The sequence below is a fragment of the Pygocentrus nattereri genome, chromosome 22, assembly GCF_015220715.1.
Source record: "Pygocentrus nattereri isolate fPygNat1 chromosome 22, fPygNat1.pri, whole genome shotgun sequence".
NCBI classification, from domain to species: domain Eukaryota; kingdom Metazoa; phylum Chordata; class Actinopteri; order Characiformes; family Serrasalmidae; genus Pygocentrus; species Pygocentrus nattereri.
In genome coordinates, this window is record NC_051232.1 from 29,747,751 (window position 1) to 29,761,194 (window position 13,444).

The 13,444-nt window shown below is 39.8% G+C and overlaps 1 protein-coding gene across 11 annotated transcripts in view; it reads right to left on the reverse strand.

Annotated features, from left to right (window-relative positions):
• The window catches only part of LOC108429267 (girdin), a 62,241-nt gene that overhangs the window by 35,940 nt on the left and 12,857 nt on the right, over window positions 1–13,444 (reverse strand). For all 11 annotated transcript variants that reach the window (XR_005129412.1, XM_037533083.1, XM_037533082.1 and 8 more), the window contains exon 4: window positions 4,949–5,018. Coding sequence is in view for 10 of the 11 variants with exons in the window: in XM_037533083.1 (XP_037388980.1) it covers window positions 4,949–5,018 (70 nt within the window). In the remaining variant the exon portion in view is untranslated. The remainder of the gene's footprint in view (window positions 1–4,948; window positions 5,019–13,444) is intronic.

The following is a 13,444-nucleotide window of genomic DNA, read 5'->3' on the forward strand; positions in this document are numbered from 1 at the left end:
GATGAAGAAGAAAAAAAAAACAGCAGTCAACTTCATGCTTGCTCATGATGCGCAACACCTGTGCTCTCCAGGGCTCGGCCACATGTGTACATATCGTGTACATATCGTCAGCGTAGGGCTGAGCGATACGGCCAAAAATTGTTACTGTTATCACAATAAAAAAAAAAATTCATATCAGTCAATATCGATACATATCACGGTAAATGTCAAATCATTATTTCTTGCAAGCTTGAAGGCTGATTTTTGCTCCTGACTAGTTAATTGCTGTTTTAAATTATTCGTTATGTTCAGAACATGACAAAAACTCGCCAAACAGCGGAACATCCGTCAGGGGATAAGGGGAGAACGTTTCTGGTGAGCTGGCTTTATCCATCAGTTTTTTTAATACTCATAATGTAAGAAAGAAAACAGAGTATATCACAGCACTCAAACAAGCTAGCAGACACTTGTATTTCTCTATTCTGTCGTAGTAGTTTAAAGGGCAAAAGAACTGCAATTTATCTGACGCTCGCTGTGTAAAAGCTTTACTGCAGTGTGGTTCTAGCAATAGACAAACAGAGTCCTCCTTTTGGGCACACTTAAACTGAAATCAGGGCTTTTTTGTCTTGTTTGATCTACAGTAACATCAACTCGCCGTGCTGTGCGAGTGACAGAGCGCTGCTTCAAGTTAGCTTGGAAAGCTACCGATCTCCCACTCCCGCACATCTTCAGTTTACTTTAATTTAAATCAGCACGGTAACTTGCATGAACCCACTTCTTTGTTTCACTTTTGTTGCTTTGGAATGCACCAATACTTAAATATGACTGTCCGAGTGCTGTAACAGCGCTGCAGTTGTGAGGGGCAGACATGATTTAGCGCTGTTAAAGCTACGGAAAGAGGTGAGTTGTGCCACTTATCTCATCACTCACACTTGGTCACAGGAGAACAGATCACAGATCACTCCACTCAAACAGGGACTGTATTACTCCACGCTTCAGACACTGCTGAAGTACATGTGGAAGTGTGAGTCTATTGTCTATTCTCACATCGAACACTCATCAAACATTTCTTATACTTCTATCAAACAAAGTTATGTTACATAAAATATATATGAATATGTTGCTTCATGCCCAAGACAGTTTTACGCCTAATCCATTCACGGCAGAGAGGTACACACATTCTCCGGCAAGAGTACCCAAAACAAACTTATTTCTTCAGATCTAATAACATGTAACAACTTTCAACACTGCACATAAAACTCAGAAGACACGGGTAGGTTCACTGGTGGTTCTGGACAGTTTGATATTTGTAGATATTTGTAAACATCATGACCCCTGGTTCCTACCACCACCACTGTAAAGAAATCTGAGTCTGGAAATATTTTCTGCCAAGCACCATTTCAATTCCAACCAGTTTGACTTTGCTCACATTTTAGCAAATGAATGATTCAGAAATGCAGACAAATTTATGGCAATCCCCTTTAAGACCACTACTTGTTCCTACTGCTTCAGACACAGACACTGAGCTTCAGACACAAACGTGTATAAAAGCAACAATGTAAGGGAACACCAAGCAGATGAGCTTAAAGCCAGAAAATTAAATCACACGATTTTCCACTTTACACAAATGTAATCAATTAGGAAAGGTAGGTTTGATGTCTAAAGTTTGTTTCTTCAATTTTGCACTAGAGCTACTAGGCCTAATATGGTTAGCAAGCTTAGACCTCACCAGTTAGCGTTGTACAAACTGCATGCTTAAGACATTATACACTTGCCTCAAACTGTGTTAAGCTGTTAAGGAATTTTAAATAGACTTGCTTTTCTGGTTTCTGATGCTATGCCATGTACAAATGTTGTAGCCTAATTCTACGTTTGGTACATTTGAATGAAGAACAGTATGTCACAGCGCTTGTGGTCTACAGCTTGAGTGCAAAATTACAGAAGCAAACTTCAGAGACTTGACCCACTGGCTGATCGACTACATTTAAACCAAGGGGAAAATTGTGTAAACTGTGTATTGCTGTAAAAGCATTTGGCATGTGAGCTACGCTGACATCTGATGCTTATTCTGCACAGTAACTGGAAATATTCTTAAGACAATTCAATTCTCCGGCTACCTTGGTGTTGATCCACACTTCCTTTGTGCTGACACTACAACTAAAGTGCACCTGTCATGACTCAGCGATTCTGTCCTACCCAGTTGTTGGTGTGGATCTAAAAACAAGTAAACAGGACACCTGTCAGACAGCCATGTGAGTCAATGCAGTCCAGAGTGAGTGAGTAAAGCTGCTACATAAGGGTAAGATGACAAGATCAACCAGCAAGGACAGTCTGGCTGTTTCATGACACACTTCTATTTCAAATGGTGGATGGGAAAAGGTAAAAGAGAGTGCGCATCAGAGAGAGAGAGAGAGAGAGAGAGAGAGAGAGAGAGAGAGAGAGAGAGACTAAGAGCAAGAGTGAGAGAGAGAGAGAGAGAGAGAGAGAGAGAGAGAGAGAGAGAGAGATTAAGGGCAAGTGTGAAAGAGAGACAAAGAGCAAGAGAGAGAGACTAAGAGCAAGACTGAGACAGACCGGAAGAAACTAAGAATATGTATGCGTGTGCGAGAGAGAGAAAAAAATACAGAGACAAAGAGTGAGTGAGAGAGTGAGACAGTGAGAGAGAGAGAGAAGTGAGATTTCATCAGGATCTAACTCCTCATAGCCCAGGGTGGATTCCCACTGAGCTGATAATGCTCCCATCCCCCACCAGGCTCTAATAGCCACGTAATAAAAGCCACATGGCCAACCACTTTCTGATGGGGCACAACTGTTCTGCAAAGCCGCTGAGGCACACATCACACAAGACTAATACAGTCTAATGTAAATCACAGTACTGGGTGTTCATCCGGTAAATATTAGCTACACCCACTTCACTACAAAGAGAAATGTGAAAATGTGTTTTTTTGTTGTTTTTTTAATACGGCACTACGTGACTCCTAAGAATCCCTTTCACAGATTTGAAAATGATGTGTGCAAGTGAAAAGTGTTATGAAATAACATTAAATGAATCAAGTGAATTTTTGCAGTTTGTTAATAACTATTAGAATATAACTTTAGAATGTGGCGGCTGTGTCTGTCATCAGTTGGGAGCTATGAAGTTTGGACAGCTAGAAAGCAATATAGCCAGTCAAACAGTCCGGCCACCTTTACGTATATTTACGTACCTATAATTCTGCAGCTGAAAACAACAAAATGTGTTAGTTGCAATTACTTATATGGCAGCTAACATTTTTCAGCTAACATTTCATGACTGTGTCAGGCTTACACTTAAATTACATCACTGTTAGTGCGTACTATAAAAATGGAAAGCAGTACATACATCACAAAGCTAAACCGTGAAATTTGCAGGCGCTTTTGTCCAAATTAGTATGTCTATAGTCGCAGAAACCACGTCTGAGATTAACCTGACTACGGCTACATTTTCACAGCAGGTAAAAGTGGCCCAAATCCGATCTTTTTCCTCAAATGTGACATAGATGTGTGTCTGTGTGGCAGTGTGTACAGCAAAAAAACGCACTCAAATCTGACATTTTCAATTCTGATTTGAGATGCTTTCACATGTGGTACTGAAATCCGTACTAAATCTGTATCCAATCTGCGGCAATGTGACTCAGTCTGAACAGCCAGATTGGAATTCATGCGACTTCTCCGTCCGTACAACTCAATATTCGTCATAATCTTGCACTGCTGAGACTCATAAATATTTAGGCTGATGTTTCTGTACCAAAAAATAGAAGAAATTCATCGCAGCCGTTCCGAGTTTGAGGAGGTTTCGGAACAGCCGAGCGCGGCCGGGGGAGCCTGAGGCTGCAGAGTCAGAGAACGGTTTAAACAATCCGAGGACACGAACCGAAGAAGTGGCTGAATAACGATAACGTACCCTTTTTACGGTGAACTCAAAACACATTGTGTTGCTGTCAGTCATTGGAACTTAAATCGCTCCTGTGATGCTGATGAAGATGGAACTGAAGCCCGGGGAGCGACTGGCATTCTCTGGCCGTCATGACTGTTTACCTCTGGATGAGCGCGACACGTGAAGCTCTGTTCTTTTGCACGTGTGGGTCGGTTTCAGAGCTGATCTGTTCAGACTGATGTCACATACAGATCACTTTTAAAAGATAGTGTGAACAGCCAAACAAAAGAATCAGATTTGGGGAGAAAATCGGATTTGGGCCACTTTTACCTGCTGTGTAAACGTAGCCTAAATGTGTGATCTAAGGTAACTGGTGGTTATAAGCTTCCATTACTTGCTAGTTATATTAACTACATTTGGGGGAACAGGAAAATTGTATAAAATCACCAAACTTTAAGGTGAATTACACCGGCTGTCATTACACTAATGTGCTTAAATTGGAAGGGTTAAACAAATCTGTATCTGAAGCGCAATGTAACTGAGTTTGTAAGCTAGAAACAAGCAAGGGTGTTAACTATAAGCATGCATTTTGTCTTCCAAGGTCTTTCACTGTATGTTGCTGCTTTAAATGGCTCCACCTTTTTCTAAGAATGAACCAAAATAGCTTCTGATATGTCACCTAGACTGAACTGTACCCCTCGCGCTGTAAGGTGTACGGAACAGATTTAAATGACGTTTGCCCTCACGTGACATGGAGGAAGCATCTGTTAGCCTTCACTCGCTCCAGGTGGTAATGAGTGGTAGATATCATACAAGAGGAAACTCTACAGCAAACAGACACTGGCTAAAATTAACACTGGAAAAACTATTTAAAAGTGAGTGCTTCAAGGTCTGTGATGCTGTACCTAAAGGGCTGATCTGCAGTCCATAAAGACTCTTAGCACCCCTTTATGAAAATCCTCTGTGGGTACATCTCACTGTATAATGCTGCAAATGCAGCGTAAGCAGGTATAGCATATGTTGGGGGTTGGGCTGTTACCCAGCATTTGGTGTCAGCTTGTATAGAACACCTACCAGTAAGTGGGGTCCTGCCAAGCACCAGCACATTGGGCAGAGGCATCATCACCAGCTGCTGCAGGGTCTCCTAGAAACAAAGAGAAAAGAAACACACATACACCACTGTCATTTAGCAGCTCAGTCCTTCTCCTTTACTCTCAGCTGTGTGCGCTACCCGCTGTCACAGTCAGCACTTCTTCAGTTGTCATTGATCCCACAACTGGCAATCAATACCAAGTGCCTTAATGGCCTCCTTAGAGCTTGTGTGGCTACAGTTTTTTTACACTAGTAAAACAAAGACAAATACAAGTTTCCGCCAAGTTTTATTCTTTATTCTTTGTTTTCATTCAGTTTATTCAGGTCTATTCCTATTACTATTAGTATTTCAACTTCATCACAGAAAGGGTGTTTAAATCCTTAAATCACAATTATTTATGTCAAATGACAATTATGGCAACACCAAATTTTTATTGTGGTGACATGGTTTAATGGTGCTGTCAACACATAATAATTCTTCATAAATTCTTTCCCAGTATTTATTTATTTATTTATTTTTCATTTGAAAACAGCATTGCTTGAACATTTAATGACAAGTACCTTCTCTTAAAGTTACCACTTCTGATATAATAGATTTTGTTATGACAGCAAACATATATTTAAAGTGAGGTTTAGTATGCAACAAACAGTGGAAATGGGGGTACTGTCTACTGATTTAGGGGCGATTTATCTAGCTAGCCTCCTTTTAGTGCCCTGCAGTACGAGTACCCCCATCCCTCTATTATATCTTCAGACAATCTGCTTTATCCACCAAACTAATGTTATAGGAGAACAGCCCCAGTTACAGCTACAGCTACGGACCTGAAGCTGTGTTAGAGGTGGCATTAGCTACCTGATTTGCATACATTAAAGTGTATGCTTCTGTTTAGCGCCCCCAGTGGACATTTGATTCTTAAAAGTGCAGCAAAACGTACTCGCAGGTACGAATTTGTGGCTCTGCAAAAGAGTGGTCAGAGGTAAGTATATCCCATGAGACCAGGCTGTTTTAATCCTCAGTCAGGAACTTGAAAAGCAAGTACATTTTATAACACCAGGGAGACCATGAATGATGACTGTAGTCATGCTGGTGCATAAAATGTGTAGAAAGATTGAAGGCATGTGTTTAAATATCTAGGGGCTGAACATTTACTGTACAAAAAGGCACTGTATCAGAATGGAAATTAGTTCATCTGACCACACCCTTCCTATCAGTCTCAAGTAGAACTCAAAGCAGAGTGCCTCTGCCCCGCTGACTAGACATTCAAAGCTGCTTATCTATTCTTCAGTGTTATATGGAGTCCACAGACTTAGTCTGCCTCCTTTTCACGATGGTTCTTTAAGCTGGACTCTGCTTCAGGCTTCAAGCGCTGACAGAGGGAGATCAGGGTTATTAAAGTTCGATCAGACTGGCAAAACGTGTAATGGACACCCTACTGGGGTGAAGCTAGGCTTTGGACCAGGTCCAGCTTGGTTGAACTGGGTGCTAGTGCAGTCCTTGTCCTAAGCCTGTAGACTGTCAATACTAACCGTTTGCTCCAAGCCACTTGTAATAGTCTTTTATTTTCACTTTATTGTTACAAACTACCATGAAATTGATAATAGCACAGATTAAAAACATTGCTCTTGCATAAATCAAACCAATATCTAAACAACTAAATGATATTTGTTATATGATTTCTGTCTCCGTCAGAGTTAATCTAAGAATGCCATCTGTGTCTGCAGAATCATATCCTGGAGACTATTATAAACTTTACCAGGTAACAATAGGCTAAGGTAAGGAAAGAGAGTTTTAGATGACAGGAGCTTGGATTTGTCTTGCGCTGAACAGTCAGTGTGCTCTTGTGTTGCTCTTCTAATGCCTCAGAGATAACCTTTCAAAGTCAGAGGAATCTAGGATGTATGCAGACTGAGCACAGAGAAAGAAAATGTCGAGGTAAAAAAAACGGGAACTGTTTTTACTGGTTAGACATTTATGTGATGACTTTGACACCAAAAACGGACTGTGCACATTTCCACAGCTCACTGTAAACAATATAATTTACAATCCTAAATGTAACACTGAAATAGTTGCGATGACAGCTCATATGTTTAAAGATTTTCCATCTATCAGCAGTTTTTGATCCAACACTGTGGCTGAGATTTCTGACGCCAAGGGCAAATGTAATAACAGCAAATAATGCTGAAAGTACACAAAGCGAGTCTGCCTGTCTGTCTGAGTCACGGAGCAGAGAACAGCTAGTATCTGGGTATTTGTTGTGAGTCAGCTACACTCTCATCAGCAACCAGCATTAAAGGCATGGCCAAAAATAGGGGCTGATATCAAGGCTAAAAAAGGACTTTTCTAAAAATATTACTGAACACAGGATACAATCCAAAAACTGCTGATATTAAGAAGATACTGTAAACCCATTAATTCTTCTGCTGTACTTTTACAACATGTGGAAAGGCAAGCAGTCCTTTAATTGTCTGAACATTTCAAGAACTACAGTAACAGACCCCAGTGATAAAAACATTGCTCATGTACTAATTTATTTCATGTTAACCATATTTCACAAAGAAATAAAAAGAACTTCTACCAAATTTAACTGCATACCTCTGCTGTTTTCCACACGGATACCCAAATAAGAGGATTCTGTTAGCGGTACAGGCGTATTCACCATTACTATTACTATAATGACAGTGACAGCAAATTACAGTATCTGTGAGAGCGATAGCAAACGTAACACTGAATTATAAGTTTATGAAACACACACACACACACACACACACACACACACCTGTCACTGTTGCAGCAACATAGACACACCTGGCGTCACCCCCACCACCACCACTCGCCACCACACACATCACCTCAGGCTCAGTTTACAGAACAAAGCTCATAAAACCCTCTGACAGAGAGACAGTAACCTCCCATTTGCCAAAAAAACATGCTTCAATCTATCTCTGTGTTTCCATACTTGATCAAACAGCACTGAAACCAGCTGGATAAAAATGTTGGATACATTTACGAGTAGCGCAGCATGTACGAGCAACACGTGTGGCAGACTCTGGAAGCATGAAAATAGAGGCGGGGGAGGTAACAGACACTTTGGAGGTGACAGAACTACCACCTGTACTGTGATCTGGGGCTTTCCTTCACGCCTTCAGCTTTATCATTCACGCCTTGGGTCTTATGATTGGCCTTCTGTCTTTTGAAGCATTTTCTTTCTAAAAGATAACAGAGTAGCTGCATACCCTACTGTTCTGACGTTTCCAACTATAAAAAGGAAAACTGAAAGAGAACAGTATGCAAAAATTAGAAAATGAATGAATACATATGAACACAAAAAATAATGCTGTTACCATATAAAACAGTACTACACATTTTTTGTAGTTCATGGCTGAAACCTGGCATATTAAAGCAACATCCACAGAGTTAATAAAGGGTAAAATCATAACTCACTATATTGTGTCAAACAACATCATTAAAAAACCCTTTAAATATTTGTCCATTCAATACATATTTCTGTTAAGCAATACAGTTTGTTAACAGTAAACTATCTAGCAACGCGAACAACATAACTAGCAAAGATTATCTCATATATATTTGACACAATAATACAGTATTCAACAAATATCTGCAGTCATATAAAGTATTTCACAATAGTTAAGTCAATCAGATTTTAGAACCAGAGCTATCTGATTTATAATAACGCATTTAAAAGCAGATTATGAGACGTCATGCTGACGCAGCAGGAAACCAGGAACATGCCCGTAGGTGCCTTCGGTTGCCATAGAGAGTAGCTACTTTTCTTCAGAGGGCTTTGCCTCCTGCAGTTTTTGGCTTTTGTGCAGAATCGGATATCAACAGCCTTTCAACATCAGCGAGGCTTTGGCACGTGTCACAACAGAGTTGTGTTCTGCTCTGCCTGCATCTTGGATTCACTGTCGCTAATTCACTACTGATGACCTTGAACCCTGGGTCCAATTTCCATTGTAATCCAGACATTATCATTTAGAAAGTGAATTAAAGGCTAAGAACAAAGCTTGTAGGCTTGAACTGCATGCCAAGTCAACAGTGGATGTGTATTACATGTTGTGTGTGTATTAAGCACTGTTAAAGCCCATTTGGCACTTGTAGCAAAGCGAAGGGGGGCATAGAGCAGGGAGGAGGCACTGCACACAGCTGTGGCTGTAAGGCTGATGTGTGTGGCTAATGTGTATGTATGTGTGTGTGTGTGTGTATGTGTGTGTTTATGTGTGAATGGACTAAGAGAACACTTCATTCCCCCTTCAGTCCTCGCTCCATCTGTGTGGAAAAGGGGCAGGAACAAGGCGGGCGATTGTCCGGCAGAAGTGCTGGAAACAGCGGCCGCTCTAGCATGCCTTAAGACCACTAACGACCTGAATCACACCCATTCTGCAGACACCACAGTCACCATGGCAACGCTGGCGGGCTGATTCGCCCTGTGCAGATTTTTGGTGTGTGTGTGTGTGTGTGTGTGTGTGTGACACTCTAATCTTTCCCTCCCGCTTTCTCTTGCTCACTGCTTCTCAAATAGACGCTGTGAAGAGATGCGCGGCTCTGCGGATGTTGCTGCGACTCTGAATTCAATAAGAGGTTTAGGTGCTGCCTGCTAAAGAGATGCTGGTGGGAAACAGAAAAGAAGGGAGAGAGACACTGTGATATAAGGTTGCAACGAACAGCTCAAGACAACGAGCAGGCCAACAGTGGTACATGTGCAACATGCTCTTTTCAAGAATAAAATAACTGATGGTATTCAACTCTCAAACTGTGAGATATTGGCTGTATTTAAGTATCCGAGCAGTATCTGCCAATCCAGTCCTGTGGCTTGGAGAGTTGTTGTGATCAGTTATTGTGACTGTTGTGACATACAATGAACAGGCCTGTGCATGAATGTGAACTTCGCCTGCAGCCATCCCACATACAGCACATGCCCTAATAACCTAATGCGCACTCCAGTGACAATGCATACAGCAACCCAACATCAACATGAAAATCTAAAGGCTCCAAGATATGAGGTCCTCAAGTTCATCTCAATTTAATTTAACAAACACAAATATCTTCTTCTCCAGCTAAACAACAAGAATTTTACGCAGGTTATCCATGACTATATTGTCATGGATGTGGACACTCATGCTTTTAACACATTCATTTTAGGGCTGTTACAATGAATCGATTAAACTCAAATTGTCAATTTAAATACAGTACTGTGCGAAAGTCTTAGGCACCCAAGACACATTTTCAAAATCTAATTATTTGTGTAGTTTGTGTTTATTTGCTGAGAAAAGTGGTAATATTTAAATAAACAAAATTGCTAGAATATTAATTAATAATGTTTATAATATATATATGGTTATAATTATATATAATTGTTATTGTTATAATTGTTAAAATATAGTTATTGTTATAATTATATATAATTATAATAATGGTTTATATATATATATATATATATATATATATATATATATATATATATATATAGTGATTTTCTGGATGTTATTGTGTTTGTTTACCCATTTCCAAGCCGCTCCTCGAGGAAGCCCAGTATTATATGTAGTTAAAAAGCAGCTCCTGGTTTGACCAATCAGTGCTTCAGTAAATTGAGCTCATGATGTAATTGATGATATTAACAAGTGTCTGTGGCGGCTGTGAATGTGTCAGGGAAAAATATGGACCCATATGGATATGACTTTATTCTAATGTATATTGTGATAAACTCACTGCTGAGGTCAAATGTTTAAAAATTTGCTTAGATGCCTAAAACTTTCGCACAGTACTGTACATTTATTCACTTTTTGATTATATGAAAGTAATTAGCTGGCACTTTTGCACTATGAATATTTATATGCATTTGTTTCCACTGTGCTTTCATATATGTCAATAACATCTTTTTAAAGGCTTGCCAGTTTTTATTTATTTTTAAGTAAATAATTGTTATAATTTGGACTTTTTTACAAAAAAATAACTTAATTGCTAATTAATTACTTACTAATTTTTCATCAAAAAAGTCAATGTTGATCAACAGTAAAATTCAAGTATAATTTATGATACAATATCTGTAATCAATTAAATTTAATGTTTATAGAATTATTTACATAACATATGAAATCACAGCATCCTCTCTTCAATTTGCCTCAAGCTCAACTAGTGCTGTATGACTGATGCATAGCCACAGTCTGCTTTTCCAGACTATTAAACTAGCCTACTTAATGTATCATCACATAATGATGACATATTGCCCAAAATTATAATACTGCATCTACTACTAACATCATTATTTTAGCAAAAATCTACTGAAACTGATATCCTGCAGCCACAGGTTTTTACCATGCTGCCTTTCAAGATGGAAAAAGGGGGAAAATAACTGAAAACAAACATTCCCTCTGCTCTCCAGACTGGACGTTTAACAGGCAGTCTTTGTGTTTGCTGGCCTCTATGTTACTTCAAGCCTGCACTTCCAAAACAAACCAGGCTGCTGTGTTTTCAAAGGCCAGGACAGACTGAGTCTCACAGATGCAGGAATAAAGTTGCTTTTACATGACGGCAGAAAAGGGTGCTGGGTTAAAAACGTCACCTATATCTGTGTAATTGCTTCTAAAGTGAGCTCAAAAAAAAAAAGTCATGCATATTCAGAGCTCACAGCCGGAGGGCCAGGCCCAGAATGGAGCACTGTTCAGCATGCAGTGAAAAACAGGCCACAAGTCTGTGTCAAAAAAGGGAGCAAAAAAGATGCACAGTAACTACTGCAGCAGTCTCAATGTCACAAGGTTAAAGTGTGTTGGCATTTAAAAAAAAAGCATGAAGTCAGTGGGTCTGGCGCTATTAAAATTTTGTGCTCAAAATAAGGTCAGGAAACAAGGGCTAGACTTTTGAAAAAATATATTTATAATTCCATTAACATATCTATGGTAACTGATAAAGAGACAGTTGACAGTTAGAGGCAAATGCATTAAATACAAAGGGGTCACAGGAAAATCTTATGACGGCAAGTTTACAGCCAGCTTAGAGTGACGACTCATACAAGTCACAAGACTTTATCAGAGAAAGACTGCTTCTGCTTGATAATTCATGGTTTTGGACTTGTCTACACTGAGGGTTTTATTCCTACTAGGGCTACACAATATATCATTTGTGAACTGATATCACTGATATATACTGGCCTTTGCAATACTGATAGTGCTCTAACATGGAAATGAGTCCCCTAACCAATCGCGACGTTTTTCACTGTGACCATCATGACCCACTGCAGCTGAAGACGAGTGTTTTTGTAAGTATTCAACGAATCAAGATATTCATGAAATCAAAACAAGGTAAAGTACTTTTGTCAAAATAATGTAGACCAATCTGTAACCATGTCACATAATCAATTAACTAATGCACTTTAGTACACCGTTGTTTCAAAAAGTGGCAATATCGTTTCAATGGTACGATTCTGTCTACAGTGTGCATCGCTGTTTTCTACCTGCCTTCTACGAAACAGAATCAATAAAAATATGAAATGATTTGAGTTCTGTTTTATGCTGTTATTACTGCTGTGTTATATCATAGTTGTACAGTAGGGATGTCCACATCTTAGGGCAAATAAATGAGTGAGTGCTGCAGCAAAGCAGTAAAAAACAGAGGGCAATTCCAATGTATTACTGTCTAACAATTACAGTTATGGCATTTGGCTGACACTCCTATCCAGAGCGACTTATAATTTGATCATTTTACATTCGATTACATTACATTTACATAGGCCAAGGGGGTGTTAGGAGTCTTGCCCAAGGACTCTTATTGGTATAGTGTAGGGTGTTTGCCCAGGTGGGGATTGAACCGCAGTCTACAGTGTAGAAGGCAGAGGTTTTAAACACTACACTATCCCAACCACTGACTCCTAGTGGACTGATTAAACTATATGGGGCAGGGATACTTTCTCTGGACTAAATCAAGGACTGAGAAAGGACAAAGAATATTACATCCACATAATGCTGGCCATGTCTACTAACACCATTAAACACAGCCATATTCAACCACCTATGTGTAATCTGCTACTTCGCTCAGGTCAGGGGGAAAAGAAATAATCTCACCAGATAACCATAAAAGCCACTTTTACAGTCAGGGCTTTTTTATCACTGTAGTACGCATTATTTAAGCAGCATTATTTTTCTTAGCAAATCCATCCAGCTCCTTTCTTCCTCAAGTCCCTGTTTGGCAGCCAGCCTTATACATAAAAAAATCTATTTCCAAGAGCCTCTGATTGTTTTAGCAGTCACACGTCTAGACCGAGACCCGGTCCGCAACCTTACCCATCCATTAAGAACTGCTTCGGAAATGCGAAGGGGAGACGCTCAATCTGCCGGTTGGAGCAGCATTACAGGACCATTATTACGGAAATGGGGCACTGGCTGACTTATCTGCACGGCAAGTAATTGCTTTCCTTCTGTTGCAGAGATTCCAAAGCCCTAATATAAAGAAGGAAGGGGGGGGGG